The sequence below is a fragment of the Bos javanicus genome, chromosome 13 (assembly GCF_032452875.1).
Source record: "Bos javanicus breed banteng chromosome 13, ARS-OSU_banteng_1.0, whole genome shotgun sequence".
In the NCBI taxonomy this organism is placed as follows: domain Eukaryota; kingdom Metazoa; phylum Chordata; class Mammalia; order Artiodactyla; family Bovidae; genus Bos; species Bos javanicus.
The window spans coordinates 72,480,726-72,502,775 of NC_083880.1; the positions used below are offsets into that span (position 1 = coordinate 72,480,726).

General features: G+C 47.3%; 1 protein-coding gene across 8 annotated transcripts in view; it reads left to right on the forward strand.

Moving 5' to 3' along the window:
- The window catches only part of TOX2 (TOX high mobility group box family member 2), a 155,493-nt gene that overhangs the window by 130,940 nt on the left and 2,503 nt on the right, over window positions 1-22,050 (forward strand). For all 8 annotated transcript variants that reach the window (XM_061437652.1, XM_061437650.1, XM_061437651.1 and 5 more), the window contains 5 exons: window positions 16,297-16,536; window positions 18,771-18,998; window positions 19,481-19,561; window positions 20,596-20,991; window positions 21,683-21,810. In XM_061437652.1, coding sequence (XP_061293636.1) covers window positions 16,297-16,536; window positions 18,771-18,998; window positions 19,481-19,561; window positions 20,596-20,991; window positions 21,683-21,810 — 1,073 coding nt within the window. The remainder of the gene's footprint in view (window positions 1-16,296; window positions 16,537-18,770; window positions 18,999-19,480; window positions 19,562-20,595; window positions 20,992-21,682; window positions 21,811-22,050) is intronic.

Consider the following 22,050-nt stretch of genomic DNA (forward strand, 5'->3'; position numbering starts at 1 on the left):
TCTTCTCCGGGTCCAGAAGCATATAACTTGGTTAAGACTCAGGCCTTAACTCAGAGTGAAGCTGGGGGCTAGTGCAGGCTCCATCCAGAGGAGTAAGAGCCTACATCCTAGATAGGGGAAGCCTGAGGACCACACCCCCTAGGAGAAATCCCAACCCAGCAGAAATCTCACACCCCCAGCAGGACAATCCCAGTGCCTCAGCATCCTGTGTTTGCAAACCTTTCTTCAAAGACAAAACCAGCCCCTAAGAGGACAAATGGCTTTCCATTTAGATCCTTCCCTGCTGGTGCCTACATATTCATAACGGGATGATCACTGTAACCAGGAATGGGGCTGTTGCTTTCAAGAATAAATTAGTCTGACGCTTAACTCAATAATTAAAACTGTGATGGTGCTCGGCCTGCAGGGATAATGTACTATTATTATAGTCGTTTGTTTCAATTAAATGCTTACTGATTTTACAATAGCAGCTGGGCACCTGGGCACTGTAGCTATTACTCTGAACAAGACATCTCAGATTCTGGAGAAATTTGTCAGTGTGCGGTGGATCTCCCGCCAAGCATGAAAGTTTATTAGAAATACTTGCTGATGAGGCTTCAGGGCAAGAGGCAGGCACTGAGGAATGCTTCCTATTGGCTCCCTATCTCTTCTGTGCTGGAGTTTTATACTTTATTTATTTTTGGCTGCACTGGGTCTTCATTCCAACTCACGGGTTTTCTCTAGTTGCGGCGAGCGGGGGCTCTCTAGTTGCAGGGCGCAGGCTTCTCATTGCAGTGACTTCTCTTGTTGCGGCTTGCAGGCGCTAAAGCATGGGCGCGATAGTTTGTGGTGCACAGGCTTCATTGCCCTGAAGCATGTGGGATCTTAGTTCTACCACCAGGGATTGAACTTGTATCTCCTGCACTGGCAGACAGATTCTTAACCACTGGACCACCAGGGAAGTCCTTGTGCTGGAGTTTTTTTCTTTCTTTTTTTTTTTTTATTTTATTTATTTATTTATTTATTTTTAATTAATTTTATTTTATTTTTAAACTTTACATAATTGTATTAGTTTTGCCAAATATCAAAATGAATCCACCACAGGTATACATGTGTTCCCCATCCTGAACCCTCCTCCCTCCTCCCTCCCCATACCATCCCTCTGGACAGCAAAAGAGACACTGACGTATGGAGTTTTTTTCTTAAAAAAAAAAAAAAGCTTTCTGTGACTTCCTAGCTGTCCAGTGGTTAGGACTCTGTGCTTCCACTTCAGGGAACACAGGTTCGATCCCTGGTTGGGGAACAAAGATCCCGAATGCTGCCTGGCATGGCCAAGAAAAGAGTTTTCTGATATTTGACTCTTAAAGCCTGAGGATGCTTCAGAGAGTGCTGTATCTCTGGAAATGTCGATCTTGGGGAGCTTTGGTTGTGACTTTCCACATCACTGATTCTTGGGTGCGGTAACTAAAGAACACCCTCTCCGAGATGGCCATGTCCAAATCTTGGAAGCCTTTAAATATATTACCTTATACAGCAAAAGGGATTTTGCAGATCTGATTAAGTTTAAACCTTGAGATGGGGAGATTATTCTGGATTATTTGGATGGACCCAGATGGGGAAACAGTGGAAACAGTATCAGACTTTATTTGGGGGGGCTCCAAAATCACTGCAGAAGGTGATTGCAGCCATTAAATTAAAAGACGCTTACTCCTTGGAAGAAAAGTTATGACCAACCTAGATAGCATATTCAAAAGCAGAGACATTACTTTGCCAACAAAGGTCTGTCTAGTCAAGGCTATGGTTTTTCCAGTGGTCATGTATGGATGCGAGAGTTGGACTGTGAAGAAAGCTGAATGCCGAAGAATTGATGCTTTTGAACTGTGGTGTTGGAGAAGACTCTTGAGAGTCCCTTGGCCTGCAAGGAGATCCAACCAGTCCATCCTAAAGGATAACAGCCCTGGGTGTTCTTTGGAAGGAATGATGCTAAAGCTGAAACTCCAGTACTTTGGCCACCTCATGCGAAGAGTTGACTCATTGGAAAAGACTCTGATGCTGGGAGGGATTGGGGGCAAGAGGAGAAGGGGACGACAGAGGATGAGATGGCTGGATGGCATCACCAACTAGATGGACGTAAGTTTGAGTGAACTCCGCAAGATGGTAATGGACAGGGAGGCCTGGCGTGCTGCGATTCATGGGGTCACAAAGAGTCTGACACGACTGAGCGACTGAACTGAACTGAACTGAATGTGGCTCAGAGATTAAAAGCGTCTGCCTGCAATGCAGGAGACCTGGGTTCGATCCCTGGTTTGGGAAGATCCCCTGGAGAAGGAAACGACAACCCACTCCAGTATTCTTGCCTGGAGAATCCCATGGACGGAGGAACCTGGTGGGCTACAGTCCACGGGGTCTCAAAGAGTCGGACACTACTGAGCAACTTCACTTCACTTCACTTCAATGATGTAAGCAAGAGTCCTTATAAGAGGCAGGCAGGGGCGTCCAGCATTGGGAATAGCTGATGTGACAATGGAAGCAGAGAGAGAAAAGGCCATGTGATGCAAAGCCATGAGCCTAAGAATAAGGACCACATCCATCCTAAAGAAAAACAATCACGGAGACATACCAGCCCTACCCACACCTTGAGCTTAGCCCAGTGAGATGGATCCTGGCCTCCAGAACTGTACAGTAATGAGTTCGTGTTCGTTTGTGGTAATCTGTTACAACAGCGATGGGAAACTGCCTTACAGGGTCTCTGCTGCTTCTCAGAGCCCTGGGACAGCTTTCCTCCAGGAAGGCGGTTCTGCTGTAAATCACAGGACACCCTGGTGGCTGTCAGTACACAGACCTAGCTTCTGACCCACCTCTGCCTGAAGCTCTCATCTGGCAGGCACCATCCCCGCAACTCGGCTCTGCACATCCTAGCCTCCGCTACCCCTTTATCCTCATCTCCTGCTCTTCCCGGGATCTGTGGTCAGCAGGCTGGAGGCCCAGGAGAGTTGGCGGTGTGGCTCTGATGTCCCAGCACTCAGGAGGCAGGCTCCCTCTTCAGTTCAGTTCAGTTCAGTCGTTCAGTTGTGTCCAACTCTTTGTGACTCCGTGGACTGCAGCACACCAGGCTTCCCTGTCCATCACCAAATACCGGAACTTGCTCAAACTCATGTCCATCGCATTGGTGATGCCATCCAACCATCTCATCCTCTGTCGTCCCCTTCTCCTCCCACCTTCAATCTTTCCCAGCATCAGGGTCTTTTCCAATGAGTCAGTTCTTTGCATCAGGTGGCCAAAATATTGGAGTTTCAGCTTCAGCATCAGTCCTTCCAATGAATATTCAGGACTAATTTCCTTTAGGATTGTCTGGCTGGATCTCCTTGCAGTCCAAGGGACTCTCAGGAGTCTTCTACACCAGAATTCAAAAGTTATCAATTCTTCAGCGCTCAGCTTTCTTTATAGTCCAATTCTCACATCCATACATGACTCCTGGAAAAACCATAGCTTTGACTAGATGGACTTTTGTTGGTAGAATAATGTCTCTGCTTTTTAATATGCTGTCTAGGTTGGTCATAGCCTTTCTTCTAAGGAATAAACATCTTTTAATTTCATGGCTGCAGTCACCATCTGCAGTGATTTTGGAGCCCAAGAAAATAAAATCTCTCACTGTTTTCTTTGTTTTCCCATCTCTTTGCCATGAAATGATGGGACCAGATGCCATGATCTTCATTTTCTGAATGTTGAGTTTTAAGCCAGCTTTTTCACTCTCCTCTTTCACTTTCATCAAGAGGCTGTTTAGTTCTTCTCTTTCTGTGATAAGGGTGATATCATCTGCGTATCTGACATTATTGATATTTCTCCTGGTAATCTTGATTCCAGCTTGTGCTTCATCCATCCCAGCATTTTGCATGATGTACTCTGCATATAAGTTAAATAATCAGGGTGACAATATATAGCCTTGATGTACTCCTTTCCCAATTTGGAACCAGCCTGTTGTTCCATGTCCAGTTCTACCTGTTGCTTCTTGACCTGCATACAGATTTCTCAGGAGGTAGATCGGGTGGTCTGGCATTCCCCTGTCTTGAAGAATTTTCCACAGTTTGTTGTGATTCACACAGTCAAAGGCTTCGGCGTAGACAATAAAGCAGAAATAGATGTTTTTCTGGAACTCTCTTGCTTTTTCGATGATCCAGCAGATGTTGCGATTTGATCTCTGGTTCCTCTGCCTTTTCTAAATCCAGCTTGCTCAGCCTTTTTGTTCTGTTTGAGTCTTCAGTTAATTAGATGATACCCACCCACGTTGTGTGCTGTAGTCCATGGAGTTGCAAAGAGTAGGACACGACTGAGCAACTGAACTGAACTGAGTTGAACCCATGTTGGGGAAGGCAGGCTGCTTACTCAATCTGCCGGTTCAGATGTTAATCTCATCCAGAAACACCCTCACAGACACATCCAGGATAATGTTTGGTCAGATGTCTGGGTACGCGGTGAGCCATCACACTGCTCCATGCCTCTGTGCCTTTGCGCATGTGGCAACACCATCCCCCCGCTCTTGTCTTCTGCAGACCTCCTCTCCAGGAGCAGCTCAGAGTCTTTCTTGTGGGAAGGTTTGCTGGCTCTCCAGCCATTGGAGGGGCTCCTCTCTGTCCCCCTCCCTGATCCTCCTACACAACCATGCTATTGCCCTGGTTGAAACTGTGTGGCTACATCTTTGCCTTCCCCATCAGACTGTGCATTCCAGGTAGGGTGTTTTTAGTCCCCTGGTTCTATCCCAGGATGTCAGACATAGCAGCCCTCAGGGCAGGTTTGTTGAATGAATGAGTAACAGGAGGAGGACTAGACAAGTAAAAGGACCACAGAGGCAGTTCTGATGAGGGCAGCTGAAGGCAGAGGCTCAGTCGAGGACATGAGAAAGAGGCTCAAGACAGCCACGGAAGCTCAGAGTCAGAGGACAATGGCCAAAGGTCTCTGCCACTCTTCCAGACCTTTCTGATTTGAAACAGAGGCCGTGATATGAGTCAGACAGAGCAAAAGCCCAGCTGGTGGCCAGGGCAGGGTTAGGCCCGGGGCAGCACACTGAGCAGCTGTGTTCTAGGACACGGCTGAGCAGGAGGGTGAGGTAGTACCTGAGGACACAGGGAACTAGTCAACCCTTAATTCAAATCCCAGCTCTGCCACTTACCACTGTTGACCTCAGGCACTTTACTGAGCCTCAGCTTCCTCTTCTGTAAAATGCTCCTGATAAACACACCTTCCTCCCATGACTGGGTGAGAATGAAATGTAGTCAGGTCAGTGCCTGGCAGATGTTAACTGCCAAATACAGAGTAGTGCTTCTATCACCATTTCTATTTACTTAACAGCATTCAAGGGGTTGGCAATCCATGTCTATAAGTCAAACCTGGCCCTCCACTTGTTTTTATAAATAAAGTTTTATTGAAACGTGGCCATGCCCATTCGTTGACTTATTGTCTGTGACTGCCTTTTGTGCTATAATGGCAAAATTGAGTACTTGCATCTGGTCCATAGAGCCTAAAATATTTGGTATCTGGCCTTTTACAAAAGAAGTTTCCCAACTCCTTATCTAACAACTATGACAAATATCTTTGAAGCACCAGCCCTGTGCCAGGCCTTGTGCTGTTATTTTTATTGTCATCAGTGCCTCCTCTTGGCTTCTTGCATATTTCTCTCATATTCCAGAAACTGCCATTGCTTCTGCCCTCTTAGCCCAGTTGAGATCCAATTCAAGCTTACACCCTGAGCAAGTCCATGAGGGCATGAAGGAAAGGAAACCTCTCAGGTTGAAGACCTACTATGTGCCAGGTTCTCTACAGTGCTCTCTTTTCATTGGCTCCTTACAGCTGCCCTGTGAGAGCGGGTTCATTACCCTCCACCTGTATTAGAGGTGTTGAGATCTGTGGGTACACTGCAGGGAAGCTAAGCCTGTGTGTCACAACTACTGAGCCCATGCTCTAGGGCCCTCCAGCTGCAACTACTGAAGCCCGAGTGCCCTTGAGCCTGTGCTCTGCAACAAGAGAAGCCACCTCAGTAAGAAACCTGCACACCACAGCTAGAGTAGCCCTGCTCCCCACAACTAGAGAAAAGCCTGCGTGCAGCAATGATGACCCAGTGGGGCCAAAAATAAGTAAATAAAATTTAAAAACATAAAAAAAAAAACATCAGCAAATGCAGTAAAATGATCTCAGTCTTTGAAGACAGCAAGAATTCTGACTTTCCCACTACCTAGCTGTGTGACCTTGGGAAAGTTACTTACCCTCTCTGGGTTTCAGCATCTTTATTATAAAAGGGAGACAATAGGAGGCTTTATGTCAAAGTTTGTTCATGAAGCTCCTACCACAGTGCCTGGGACATAACACTCACTAACTATGATAGTAAGTATTGGTATTATTATGACTATTCTTACCATCCTCTATGAAGCAGAGATATTCGTATATGTTGGAAAGAGCTCCTCTGAGACTATGAAAGGGATTGTAAAATGATGGTCAGTGGCTTGTTCATTTTCCTTTGGGGTTTGATTGTGCTCAGAAATAAGAAGTTTCCAGACCCTTTGGAGCTGAGGTAGAGGTTTCAATAAGAGAATTAAGCAGAGCCACTGTTGCCTCCAGGAAAAAAAAGAAACTCCCAAGTCCCTGGGCAGAGCGTGAGGTCATATTGAATGACACCTTGTCCCTGCCTTAGAGGAAGCAGGGCGGATGTGCGGTCGTGAATCAGCAGAAAGCGGGAAGGAGACGGGTGTGATTGCTTCTCCCCCTGCTATGTGGGGGTGCCTTCGGCATCGGGGATGCTCTCCGTAGAGATTGCAAATGAAGCTTTGCGGAAAAACACCTTTGTGTCCTGCAGCCCTGAGAATCTATTAAGCCAGGCGAACCTAATTATGTTCACAGCGCCGCCACCTTACCATTTCCTCTGTTTCATCCTTCCGGGAGAGGCTCAGATGTGGCTCCTGGACGTGACCATATGTTTCCATGAGACGAGCAGGAGGCTTGGTTCATTTAGTTACCAGCCATCTCATAAGCGCCAGCTGTGGCCTGGGCCACCTGCTTGGTGCTGGGGAAGCATGTTATATCACTACACATAAGCAGATGCACCCTCCCCACCAGGATGAGCCTGGGGGAAGGCCCAGGTAAAAGTCGTGGCCAAAGGAGGGAGGAGCGGAAAGGTCAGGGAAGGCTTCTCTGAGGAGGTGATGTTTCAGATTAGCCTCGAAGATGATGATACAGAGGAAAGGACCAGTGAGCCATGGGGGAAGCAGTCTCCATTCTAGGAAGAAGACCACATGTCCCAAGAAGCTTTAGGAAGAACCTGGAGAGGTTGGGAGGAAAGAGATGGTACAGAGGGTGGGGGCATCCTACAAGGGTGGGACCATGCCAGCAGGTCGTGAGGGAGCTACTGGAAGCTTCTGAGAAGGGAAGAGACAATTATACTCCTGAAGGGTCACTCTGGTGGCCAACAGAGCACCTGGGCTTGAGGAAGCCATGCTGGGAGCCAAGAGGAGGGCTGGTGTCTTAATTTGTGACCCCCATTTGGGATCCCCCATAAAGCAGACTCCAACACAAATGTTTGGGTGCACATAGTTTGCTTGGGGGTAATCCCAGGATGCTCTGGGAAGGAAGAAGGGAAGAGGGACAGGAAGGGAAGAAAGCCAAGAAAGGGCAGGGTGGTGAGCTGTGACCACTTGGAATCTTGTTTCGGACCCTCCAGGAAGTGTATGGGATGGAACTTAGAATTGTCCTCTTGAGTGGGGAATGCCGAGATTTTATCCACAAACTGCTGTCTCTCAGGGGTTGAGGGTTACTTCTGGGTTCAGCACTTCCAGTGGACAGAAAACACTCTCAGGAAGGGAGACACAGGAAGCCATCAGCAGGTACAATAACCCTTGGACTTGGGCGGGGGGACCTCCAAAGTAGGCCAGGGGCAAATGGGCAGGCCCCTCACAGCATCTGCTGTAGTTGATTAGGACAATAGGCAATGGTTTTCCAACCTGTTGGGCAGACCAGGGTGAATTCTGGTTGGGGAAAGTGTCCTGGGAGCTGATGGAGAATTCTAGAATGTGTGGAGGTATTGACATTGACCATTTCTGTGTACTGTTCCTGGGAGCTCACCTTTTTTCCTTCCAAATTCTAAAATTGGCTTTAACCAAAACACTTTCTTAGGCAGGATATGGGAATTTGGAATCATCTCTGGGAAATGCCCCCTATTTGTAGGCATCCATGCAGAAGCCACGACTCACCCAGGGGGCCTGGAAGAAAGGAGGGAAAGTCAGATAAAGCTAGAGGAATGCCAGTGTTGAAGGAGTGGGCTGGAAAAGACCAGAAAGGAGCAACTGGTTAGGTAGTTGGGCAACCAGGAGCCAGGCCCTGGACAGAGGGAAGAGGGCTGCCTGGAGAGGCAGCAGTTCTTGGAGTCAGGGACTGAGGGGTGTCTTTGGGGAAGGTGTCATAGCTTAGAGAGAAAGTACAATGGTCTGAGGAAACCCAGCTCCACCTGCAGTAACTGTGTGATCATGGGCAAGTCTCTGAACCTGTCTGAGTCTTGACTTTAGTGGGGATGATGATATTTTCCACCTTATTTGATGATTAAATGGGCCATAGATGGAAAAGCTTAGCACTGCTTCTGGCACATATTAAATGCTTAACAGAAGTTTCTCCTCTTCTTCCTCTGATGAGGCCAGTAGTGAGGAAGATGAAGATGATTAAGTGGTATTGGTAGTAATGAGGGTACCAAATGACCAGCTGCTGGTGGGAGGGGAGGGCCTAGTGACAGTGAGGAAGCTGACTGTTCTGGGGAAAATTGGGGCAGAAGTCCTTAGGAGCCTTGGAAATAAGGGAGATTTTCAGTTAAAGATGGGAAAGAAGTGAGCGTGATTCAATGCCAGTGAGATGCTGTCGCAGAAAGGGTAGACCAGTTGACCAGATGGAGGATGCCTTAGGCCTGAGACAAGGATTCTTGTGTGTGTTGTTTACTGAAGGAGAGGAATCAGGATCCACAGAGTAAAAACTTCAGCACACTTGCACCACAGAAGGTGTTTTTAGGCCTTTATTATATTTTTATAAGTCTCATGCATTTTGGGCTTCCCTAGTGGCTCAGGTGGTAAAGAATCTGTCTGCAATGCAGGAGACCCAAATTCCATCCCTGGGTCGGGAAGATCCCCTGGAGAAGGGAATGGCTACCCACTCCAGTATTCTGGCCTGGAAAATTCTATGGATTGATGAGCCTGGTGGGCTATAGTCCATGGGATCATGAAGAATTGGATACAATTAAAAGTCTCTATTTAGATCCTATATAAACACTTTATAGTGATGTTTTACGTCTTGAATGCCTACGTAAAGCTATTCTTCTGTGTGCGTCCTTCTGAAACTCTTCACTCAGTATTGGTTTGAGTTCATTGTCATTGGTAGGTGTGCCTCCACGCCATTTGCTTGAACTCTGTACAGAATTACATTGTGTGAATACATCACAAATTTCCACCATTTCCCAACTAGCAAACATTCAAATTATTTCCAATTTTTCTGAAGTTAAAAGATGCCATAACAAACTTTGTTGTAGTGTGTAATTTTTGAAAGTTAATATCATAACTCTCATATAAATATAAAATGAAACATCAGATTATTTAATTTATTCATTAATGAAGAAGCCAGTAAAATATTATAATCAGCTCAAAGGAGAATCTGATGAATAAGTACGTATATAGGCAATCAAGAGTGCTGAAATAAGATTTCTAATAATTGCAAAACTGATTGATATCTATAGAGCAAGAATATAATGTTCAGGTTCTTCTTTTCTACATGGTAAGATCAATTAGTACCTCTATGAGACAACATTTTTTGCCTTTTTATACACAAGAGTCAGTTGCATTTCACCTCATACCCATTAGGATGGTTACTATCAAAAAAATAAATAAGGGAGAGAGAGAGAAAACAAGTGTTGGCAAGGACGTGGAAAAACTAGAACACTTGTTCACTATTTGTAGGAATATAAAATTGTGCAAGCCCTTAGGATAACAATATGGCAGTTCCTCAAAAAATTAAAAATAGAATCACTATATGAGCCAACAATTCTGTTTCTGGGTATATATCCAAAAGAATTGATAACAGGGTCTTGAAGAGGTATTTGGACATCCACGTTCATAGCAGCATTATTCACAATGGCCAAAATGCAGAAGCACCCGAGTGTCCATCAATAGATGAATGGATAAACAAAATGCAGTATATGCATACAATGGAATTTTATTTAGCCTTTAAAAGGAAGGAAAGTCTGATGTATACTACAACATGGATGACCATTAGCATATTATGCTAAGTGAAATAAGCCAGTCACAAAAGAAAATGAACTGTATGATTCCACTTCAGGAGGTACCTAGTGTAATCAAATTCATAGAATAGTAGTCAAATTTCATAGAAGTAAAATAATGGCTGCCACGGACTTCAGGGAGGAAGGAATCAGGAAGTTATGGCTTAACAGATACAGAGTCTCAGATTTGCAAGATGAAAAGAGCTCTGGAGATGGATTGTAGTGACAGTAATATAGCAATGTGACTATACTGAATGCCACTGAACTCTGTACTTCAAAGTCGTTAAGATGATAAATCTTATCCTACATGTGGGTTTCTGTGCTCAGTCATGTCCGACTCCTCTGTCCATGGGATTTTCCAGGTGAGAATACTGGAGTGGGTTGCCACTTCCTTCTCCAAGGGATCTTTCCCAACCCAGGGATCAAACTCAGGTCTCTTGCAAATGGTTTCTTTACTGCTGAGCCACTGGGGAATCCTATGTGTATTTTACCACAATTTCTTTAAAAAATTAATGATAAAAAATAAGTACTAATTTCATTTTTGTACAGCTTACAAAGTTGTAAAATAGGGACTTCCCTGGTGGTCCAGTAGTTAAGACTTCACACTTCCAACACAGGGGGTTGTGTGCAAGTGGGGTTGCGGGTTTGACTCCTGGTCGGTGAGCTAAGATCCCACATGCATTGTAGACAGAAAACAAAATAAAATAAAAACACCTTTAAAAAAAAAAGGCAAGGGGGATTTTCCTGGTGGTCCAGTGGCTTAGACTCCACACTCCCAGTGCAGGGGGCCTGGGTTCAATCCCTGTCAGGAAACTAGATCCCACATGCCACAATGAAGAGTTTAGATGAACTAAAGATCCCACGTGTCACAACTAAATTTGTGAAACAGCAAATAGCCTGTGTGCATGCTCAGTCACTCAGCCGTGTCTGACTCTGCGACCCTATGGACTGTGGCCTGCCAGGCTCCTTGTCTGTGGCATTCTCCAGGCAAGAATACTGGAATGGGTTGCTGTGCCCTCCTCCAGGGGATCTTCCCCACCCAGGGACTGAACCCATGTCTCTTATGTCTCCTGCATTGGCAGGCAGGTTCTTTACCACTAGCTCAACCTGGGAAGCCCATAGCCTAGTCAAAGACAAAAGTATACATTCCTGTAGAAACAGATGACCCTGAGCCAACACCTAGGATGCCATTGAAAGGGCATTCATTTGCCCATTTCAAAGTCTTTCAAATTTTCTGCAGTATATATGTGTTCTTGTGTATGTGGGAAAGCTCTTTATATCTTGATGTAGATTTGCTAGATTATAGGATATGTATCATCCGATTGCTTCCTAAAGTGTGTGTCTTACCAGTTTACACCCCCACCAGTAGTACAAACAGAAACCCAGATGTCCAGGAAACAAATGAAAAGATGTCTGACTTCTCTAGTAAAGAGGGCAGTGCAAATTAGAACAACTTTGGGAGCATTTCAGACTTAGAAAATTTGCAAAAATTCAAAGTCTGCCATTACCAAGTGTTGGTCATATATTAAATTCCTGAGTCAGGAATATCTGGTTGAAGAATTCTAAAGCAGGCAGCCAGGAAGAAAAAAAAGAAAGAAAGAAACAGACGACAAGCCCTAAACACAGAGCCCCAAGGCTAATTTGCCCTTGAAGAAATAATGTCAGGCCCTTGTTTAAAATTCATGGAAAGAAAGGTGTGTACATGTTGGGATGGAAAAGGGGTGCTTAGAGAATAGATATTAAAGGCTACTGTTTTTTAAAAGTGTTTAAAATTTTTCCCAGCTTTATTGAGATATTATTGAGATTTAACATATTTAAGTTTAAGGGATACAGCTTGATGATTTGATGCATGTATATGAAGTGAAGTGAAGTGAAAATCACTCAATTGTGTCCAACTCTTTGCAACCCCATGGACTATACAGCCCATGGAATTCTCGCCTTTCCCTTCTGCCCGGGGATCTTCCCAACCCACGGATCAAATCCAGGTCTTCCACATTGCAGGCGGATTCTTTACCAACCGAGCCACCAGGGAATGTGAAATAATTACCACAATAAATATGTGTGTGTGTGTGTGTGTGTGGTGATAACTTTTAGGATCTAGTATTTTAACAGCTTTTAACTATATAATTGGAGAAGGCAATGGCACCCCACTCCAGTACTCTTGCCTGGAAAGTCCCATGGATGGAGGAGCCTGGAAGGCTGCAGTCCATGGGGTCGCTGAGGGTCGGACATGACTGAGCGACTTCACTTTCACTTTTCACTTTCATGCATTGGAGAAGGAAATGGCAACCCACTCCAGTGTTCTTGCCTGGAGAATCCCAGGGACAGGGGAGCCTGGTGGGCTGGCGTCTATGGGGTCACACAGAGTCGGACAAGAGTATTGTTAGTTATAATCACCATACTGTACATGCGGTCCCCAGAATTTATTCATTATATAGCTAGAAATTTTAACTTTTGAAAACCTTCACCCATTTCCCCCAATCCTCTGGCAACCACGTTCTACTGTGTGTGTGTGTGTGTGTGCGCGCGCGCACACGCGCACGCTTAATCTCTCAGTGGTGTTCGACTCTCTGTGACCCCATGGATTGTAACCCGCCAGGCTCCTCTGTCCATGGAATTTTCCAACAAGAATACTGGAGTGGGTTGCCATTTTCTACTCCAGGGGATCTTCCCAACCCAGGGCTTGAACCCATATCTCTTATGTCTACCTGCACTGGCAGGCAGGTTCTTTACCAACTGAGCCAGCCACGTGGGAGTAAGAACACAAAGGATTTGTCTTTCTCGGTCTCCCTCATCTCCCTCAGCATAATGCCCTCAAGGCCTGTCCACATTGCCACAGAAGGCAGGGTTTCCTTCTTTTCTGTGGCTGAACAACATTGTAAGATGTAAAAACCAATATCAGATTCCCAAAACAAAAGCTTCAGAGAAAGATTTTGATGGAAGCAGAAAAGTTATTGGCAACTTAGACAAACGAAGGGGCTTCCCTGATAGCTCAGTTGGTAAAGAATCCGCCTGCAACACTGGAGACCCCAGTTCGACTCCTGGGTCAGGAAGATCCACTGGAGAATGGATAGGCTACCCACTCTAGTATTCTTGGGCTTCCCTTGTGGCTCAACTGGTAAAGAATCCGCCTGCACTGCGGGAGACCTGGGTTCAATCCCTGGGTTGGGAAGATACCCTGGAGAAGGGAAAGGCTACCTACTCCAGTATTCTGGCCTGGAGAATTCCATGGACTGCATAACCCATGGGGTCACAAATAGTCGGACACAACTGAGCGACTTCTATTTTCACTTTAGACAAACCAAAGGAATCGAAATAATCATCACTGACAGGACAGAGAAATGTTACACTATTAATCTGCAAACACAGCTCCAAATACTGTGAAAATACACAAAATTTAAACATCTTTGGGGGGGTGGGAAGAATTTGGAGATTGAGATTGACATATATCACTACTATGTATGAAATAGATGGTTCATGAGAACTTGCTGTGTAACCCAGGGAACTCTACTCAGTGCTCTGTGGTGACCTAAATGGGAAGGGAATCTTGAAAACAGTGGATATATTATACATGTATACGTATAACTGATCTCAGTTTGCTCCACAACAGAAACTAACACAGCAATGTAAAGCAACTATACTCCAATAGAAAGCAGAGACTCAAACAGATATGTGTACCACAGTGTTCAAAGCAGCATCATTTACAATAAGTAGAAACAACCCAAATGGGTGATAAATGAGTGGATAAAGAAAATAGTATATTCATGCTTATGTGTGTGCTCAGTCACTTCAGTCATGTCCAGCTCTTTGCCACCCTATGGACTGTAGCCCCCAAGGCTCCTCTGTCCATGGGATTCTCCAGGCAGCAGTACTGGAGTGGGTTGCCATGCCCCTCGAGGGGCTCTTCCCAACCTAGGGATTGAACCTGTGTCTCCTGTGCCTCCTGCCTTGCAGGTGGGTTTTTTACCCACTGAGCCACCTGGGAAGTCCAGTATATTCATGCAAGGGAATTAGTATTCAGTCTTTAAAAGGGAGGAAATTTTGACTCATGGGAGAACATGAGTCAGCCTTGAAAACATTATGCCAACTGGAATACTGTTGTGGTTTAGTTGCTAAGTCGTGTCCAACTCTTTGCGACCCCATAGACTGTAGCTCCCCAGGCTCCTCTATGGGATTTCCCAGGCAAGAGTACTGAGGTGGATTGCTATTTCCTTCTCCAGGAAATCTTCCCGACCCAGGGGCTGAACCCATGTCTCCTGCTTGACAGGCAGATTCTTTACCACTGAGCCACCTGGGAAGCCTCTGAGTGGAATAAACCAGACACAAAAGGACAAATACTGTATGATTCTACTTAAGTGAAGTACCTGGACTAGTCAAGCTCATAGAGACAGAGAGTAGAAGGGTGGTTGCCAGGGGCAGAATGAGCAGGAATGGGGGGAGGGGTATTGAAGGGGTACCGAGCTTTAGTTTTGCCAGATGAAAAGAGTTCTATGCTTGGATGGTGGTGATGGTTGTATGAATGGACTTGATGCCATTGAACTGTAGACTTAAAAATAGTTAAAATGTAAGTTTCACGTTATGCATGTTTTACTACAATAAAAAAAGAATGTTAAAAAATAAGCATGTTTGGGTCCCCAAGGAAACCAGAATAAATTCTCTAAAGTACAAATGGTACAGATTATATTCTTTGATCACTTTTGTTATAAGAAATGAATAGCAGAAAGGAAAGAAACAACAAAAAATTTTAACCTCAGAAATTCCAAAAGTCTTCTTAAACATTGGTTCCATGAGAGAGGAAATTAAAAATAAAATTTAGGAATAAGTATATCAAAAAGGATAATAATGAAAATCTCATGAGATGAAGTCTGGGAAAAGCTAAGGTCATGTTCAGAGGGAAATTCATAGCATGAAACACATTTCTAAACATTGAGGATGAAAATAATGAATTGAAAATGTGACTCAGAATTGAGGGGGAAGCAACACCAACCAAACTGCAAAAGCAGAAGAGATTAATAAGTATAAAAGAATTAGATAAAGATACTATAAAGAGATGAATAAAGATAAAGAATTAGAAAGCAGAGAAAGAGTAGACCTGATGAACAGATTTGAGATTTGATTATTTTAAGGAGGAAAAAAAACAATCCCACAAAATAAAATAGAAAACTGATGAACTTCTCCAATAAAAAGGAAAAGGAAAACACAGATACTAGATATTAGAAATTAGAATTTGACCACAAATTTAAGGAAATAAAAATAACTATAAGAATATGTAAATTGGTATGCTTCACTGAACAGTGTGTGTGTACCTATATACATGTATAATTTTTAGGTGAAAAATACACACTGTTCTAAATATGATTAGTACGAGAAGTGCCTGTATGTAAAACTCAGTAGTTTTCTTTATATTCCAAAAATAACCAGTTAGAAAATATCCTGGGGAATAGATAGTAAGAACACTACTGACCTATGGTGGCGGGGGGAAAGTGCAAATGTTTTTAAGGGATTTATTTATTTTTTGTGTTTAACAAACCCTTATACAGTATAGGGCTTACCGTGTGCCAGGCATATTTAATCCTTAACACCCCTAAAAGGTAGGTTTAATCATTATCCACATTTTTCAGATGTAGAGACTGAGGCACAGAGAGGCTAAGTAACTTTGCCAAAGTCACCCAGTGTACAAGCGGAACCAGATTTCAAAGTGCAGGCGGCTTCCAGCATCTCTGCTCTTTGCTGTTATGCTGTACAGGGAATAAATGCAAACATACACCGTGTTTCAGGAGGGAAGATCCAATATCATCAAATAACTTATTCACAACTGAAGTGGGCTTTCTAACGAGGGCTGAGATGCTGACCGGCCAGACGTCCAGGGTGACTGTCAGCAGAATGGCGCCCCCCAGGGGTGCACCGAATCATGCAGGGGTCCCTGAGGAAGCCACAGGTCAGAGCAGACCGCCTCCTCTGAGTCTGACAATGCTGATGTGCTGGCCCTTTCTAACTCAGCAAGCAATCTCCTCCTCTCTTAGATCCAGGAGATGGTCCACTCGGAGGTTGCTGCCTATGACTCGGGCCGACCAGGGCCCCTGCTGGGCCGCCCGGCGATGCTGGCCAGCCACATGAGCGCCCTCAGCCAGTCCCAGCTCATTTCTCAGATGGGCATACGGAGCAGCATCGCCCACAGCTCCCCATCACCCCCAGGGAGCAAGTCAGCGACCCCCTCTCCCTCCAGTTCAACTCAGGAGGAGGAGTCGGAGGCACATTTCAAGGTACGTGGGGATGGAGATGCAAAGGCTTCAGATGCCTTAGAACGCCTTCCCGTCAGCAAGGGACAGGCCCTGTGGGAAAATGGGCATCACCTACCTCTAGAAAAGACTACAAGAGTATAACTATCCCCTTTGTCGGAAAACAAGGAAAATTCTGGAAAAACGTGATGACGTCTTATTCCTCAATGGCCAGTGGATCATTTTGGTGGCATTGATGGCAATGGCAAGATCCTCAGGGCCACATCTTGTGGCCACTCTGATCTTTCATGAGGACCACAGAGATGTGTGGTCCAGCACAGGGCACCTCTGGGCATCACCGTGAGAAGGAGCATTAAAAACAACCCCCCACTGCGGACATGACCCCTGCAGATCCCTGGAACCAGGGGTTGTCCTGCTTCTTCAAGAACATTCCAGGGAATGAGAACTCACCACCTGTCCAGCTCCTGAGCTTTCTTTGCACTGACCCCAAGCCTCCCTCCCTGTCAAAGAGCATCTTGTTTTACTGGAGCAGGAAACAGAGACCCATCAAAGCCAAGGATGCCTGTGCTTGCCCGGAATCTCCCACAATGCCTCTCCCACAGTCTCTCCTTGAGCCACTGGTAAAATCAAGACTTGCTCCCTCCCACAATGTCTGCCTCCCTTTCTTCTTCATAAGGGCCTCTCACTTCTTTCCACGTGGTGTCCCTGAAGAGGCCTGGGGCAGTAATTGTGGCATCCGAGACCCTGACCTCCTGGCTGGGGTGGGCACATCTGGATCCTGGTCCAGCTTCATCCTCAGGGTAACTTGATCACTACTGTAGTCCAGGCAGGAGGTACTTTTAATTTAATTTAATTTAACAAATCCTTCTAAAACACTTACATGGGGCAGATACTATTCTAAGGACATGACAGGTATTAATCCATATAATCTTTATCACAACCCCATGTGGTAGGTGGCTTTATTATCTCTGATTGCCACGTGGGGAAACTGAGGCACGGAGAGGTCAAGTGACTTATCAGGTGTCACTGAACCAGGATTTAAACGAAGGTGGTTGTAGTCTGGCTCTAGCACACGTACTCTAAACCACACACAACGCCCCATCTGCTCAGCAGACAGAACTGAGGCTTGGAGAGGTGGGTGACTGCAGAGAAACACTCAAGAATAGGACTGATGTGGCCACAGACTGCCCCTCACTGTCCCTCAGACCCACAGACCTGAGTCTGACCCGTGGTTTCCTTATCAGTTTACGATATTACCCTCATTTTCTTGGAGCATTAGAGCCACAGTCTTCGTGGCAGGATCCATGGCCTTTGGCCAAAATCCCTGGTCCTTGGGTGGCCTGGGAGTCCTAGTCGGTAGGGGACGTGCCCACCCCCTCCATCCTGGAAGCCAGGTGCCCACAGTACTGAGATCCTGGAGTCTGACTGCATCAGAGGCCAGGTATCCAGGGTGAGGTCACCCTGCTGACAGTTACATTAACCTCTCTCCCATCCAGCAATTTCAAAGAGGGTCAGAGGGACTAAGCCACCTGCCCCAAGTCGCAGAGCTGAAATGTGGTGGAAGAGACCGGTCTCATTCAATCAAGAATAATCTTTGGGGATTATTTGTGATCACAAGAAGGGAGAGGTGTTAAGAAAAGATATATATATATATCCAAAACTTGGAAATAGTCCGAAAACAGATAACTGCACAGTCTTTCAATGTATATCACTGCCTTATCGAACAGGCTCAAGAATTATCTGATGATTCTCTGGGAGATTATACTTTCCTTTTGATTCCTCCCTCATTATTGATGGGGGCTTTTACATTCTGTAAAGGAAGATGTTAACTTGGGGTGAGGGCAAAGTGATGAAGAGGTAAGCAATTTTTGTTCGATTGCAAGGCAAATTAATTTTTCCCTGTAGAGACACAAATGACTTCTGTGCAGCAGAAAAGACTAAAGGCTCAGAGGTGATGGTTTTATTGCTCTATAGGGCAGTAACTTGTTTCTTTCTCTTGTGTTTTTTTGAATGAACTTTACCATCATTCTGAATGAAAAACCCAGGGCTCGTACCCAGGGCATGTGTGCTCATTCGCTTGTGTATGATTTATGTGTGTGTGTATATTCAAGCCCAGCGGGTGGCCAGGGCATTGCCAATGTGTGAGGAGGGCTGGGCAAGCTGGGAAAAGCTAAGGAAGATCCAGCTCGGCCTAGGCTGGGTCGGTTAGCTGGAGGTCCTGGGCTTCTCTGGTTTTCTAACTCCCCTCACCCGGGCAGATGTCGGGAGAAAAGAGACCTTCAGCCGATCCTGGCAAAAAGGCCAAGAACCCAAAGAAGAAGAAGAAGAAGGATCCCAATGAGCCACAGAAACCTGTGTCAGCCTACGCACTCTTCTTCAGAGACACTCAGGCTGCCATCAAAGGACAGAACCCCAGCGCGACCTTCGGGGATGTGTCCAAAATCGTGGCCTCCATGTGGGACAGCTTGGGAGAGGAGCAGAAGCAGGTGAGCCCCCATCCCTTTCTGGGCCATCCCTCAAGGCTCTGTAGTCAGACTTGGAAGGTCTGGAACCAGGTCCAGCCTCTGGAACTAGGGGAACTAGCCTCTGCCCAGCCTCTGCTGAGGACTCTACTGGGCTCACTTCGCCCATCTGTAAACCGGGGAGGTAGGCCCGGTCCCATTTGGCTGTTCTGTAGCTGTGTTCACTAGCGACTTGGTTAAGTGGGGGAGGAAACTGGACCTCTGCTGCCTCGTCTGTTAAATGGGAACAAGCATCTCCAGCCATCGTGTGCCTCCAACTCTGAAAGTCTGGGGTCCAGGTCACAGCTTTCCTACCCACTGGCTGTAAGCCTGTGGCTTCCCCTCAAGGGCCTGCGGGGGGGATAGAAGCAGACCTAGCTCAGAGGTTAACGCCAGTTACCAGCCCTATGAGCTCAGGCTGACCACCTGACCTCTCCCCGATATCACCCACATCTTGGATCTTTCAGGCCTACAAGAGGAAGACCGAAGCAGCGAAGAAGGAGTATCTGAAGGCTCTGGCAGCCTACAGGGCCAGCCTCGTTTCCAAGGTAACATCTGGGATCCCTAAGCCCAGTCCTTGAGGAATAGAGCAAGAACTGAAGTCCATGGGAATGGTCAACACCACAGGTCTTGAAAGGGATGGATAAGACCAATGTGGTCCCTTCTCTGGGCTTCCCAGGTGGCACTAGTGGTAAAGAATCTACCTGCCAATGCAGGAGACATAAGAGACCTGGGTTCAGTCCCTGGGCGGGGAAGATCCCCTGGAGGAGGGCATGGCAACCCACTCCAGTATTCTTGCCTGGAGAATCCCCATGGACAGAGGAGCCTGGAGAGCTATAGTCCACAGAGTCGCACAGAGTCGGACTCAACTGAACCGCTTAGCACACACGCGTGCGGTCCCTTCTCCAGGGTACCTCCTGTGTGCCAGCTCATGCTGCGTACTTTACACACATCTCGTTTCACATGATTCTTCCAACAAGAACCCAGTACACAGGAGTTAAGCAACTTGCCTGGAAGTATCCAGTCTGTTAAATGGCTGTACTAGGATTCAAACCCAGTTTGCCTGTCTTCAAAACTGGCCTTTACTCCTGTCCTACGCTCAGCCTTCTCTGTTGACACCAGTATCACAGGAGGCTCAGCATGGTGGCGGTTGCGTGGTCCAACCCGGGGAGGGAGGTGGTCTGGCACCTGCTACAGAGGACATGGTTTCTGAATTGGGCCAGAAAGGGCCAAGCAAAGAGGGTGTCCCAAATCAAGGGAACAGCCAATGCAAAGGCACAGAGGCTGGGAGAAGCCCACAGAGAGGATAATCCAGCTGGGCGATGCTCATGCCTCGGGCCAGGCTGAGGAGCATGGCTTCGCCCGTGGACAGGGGAACCCCCAGGGATTAAAATATGGGGTGGTCAGATGGTCAGAGCCAAGGGTGGTGGGTCCTGAGTGATCTCTCGTGAGTCCCCTGCTCTCCCCCAAGGGACGTGAGAGCCAGCCAGTGGGTTACCAAACCATGTGGGTCTCATGGCCCAAGTTCCAGCTTATCCACGTTGGTTCCGGCTTATCCAGATTGGTGTCTGTTTCCTTCCAGAGCTCCCCTGACCAGGGTGAGACCAAGAGTGCTCAGGCGAACCCGCCAGCCAAGATGCTCCCCCCCAAGCAGCCCATGTACGCCATGCCGGGCCTGGCCTCCTTCCTGACCCCGTCTGACCTGCAGGCCTTCCGCAGCGGGGCCTCCCCCGCCAGCCTCGCCCGGACGCTGGGCTCCAAGTCGCTGCTGCCCAGCCTCAGTGCCTCCCCACCGCCACCGCCCTCCTTCCCTCTCAGCACACCCCTGCACCAGCAGCTGCCGCTGCCACCCCACGCCCAGGGCACCCTCCTCAGCCCACCTGTCAGCATGTCCCCAGCCCCCCAGCCTCCGGTCCTGCCCGCTCCCATGGCACTCCAGGTGCAGCTGGCTGTGAGCCCCTCACCTCCAGGGCCACAGGTAAGCAGGACCCAGCGAGAATGCGCTCCTGAAGAACCCCCTTGTGGAAAGGGAAGGCAGCTTGGGATTCCAAATACTGGCCCTGCCACTCACGGCCTGTGAAACCTCAGCCTTGGCACTTTATCCCTCTGAGCCTCAGTGACCACATCTGTGAAATGGGATGAGTACACCTGGCCTGAGATGCACTGGCTGCAGAGAACAGCTGGCAGGTTCCCAGGCAGATTCTTCAGATTCCTAGGGTATCCCAGGCCCTCCTCTCTCAGCTTCTGTCCATTCCTGCTCTCTGGCCAGAGAGGCTAAGGCCACTGAGCCTTAGCTCCTGGCTCTCCCCAAAGCCTCTGAAGCCTGATCCCTGCTAATTGCTCCATGGACACTGGGAATTACAAAGCCTGCTTGACCCTGGGAGGTCACACAGCCCAGTAAGTCCATTTTACAGAGTGGGAAACTGAGGTCCAGGGAAGGAAAGTCCTTCACCACCAGCACCCCACCCTTGCAGCTAAGACTAGGACTGGATTTTCCAGAAGGTGCTCTACCAGGGAAAAGAAAGAAGTAGTCCAGGCAGACGGGCGGAGCAGAAATTTCATATAAGCCGGGGCGGTGTCTCTGCGAACAGCCCCATCCCCTCCTTGCTGCCTGAGAGGCACCCCTTTGGCTCGCCTTTGCTCACCGCCTCCTCCTCCCCTCTCGGCAGGACTTCCCTCACATCTCTGAGTTCCCCAGCGGTTCCGGACCCCGCTCCCCTGGCCCGTCCAACCCCACAAGCAGCGGAGACTGGGACAGCAGTTACCCCAGCACCGAGTGTGGCGTCAGCACCTGCAGGTGGGCCTCACCCCCACCCCTGCCCACGGTGGGAGCTGCTGAGGGCAGTGTGAGGGTAGCATGAGGATGGGGTGATGGGGGGAAAGGGCAAGGAGGACACTGCAGATCACTGTCACCTGCAGGAGGGCCTCGTGGGCACCAGGTGCCCAGCGTCGTCAGGAGAGGAAGTAGAACAAAGCAAGGACCCGTAGGGACTCAGCTGTCTGGGGCCAGGCCTGGGGGATACTGAGGCCCATCTTC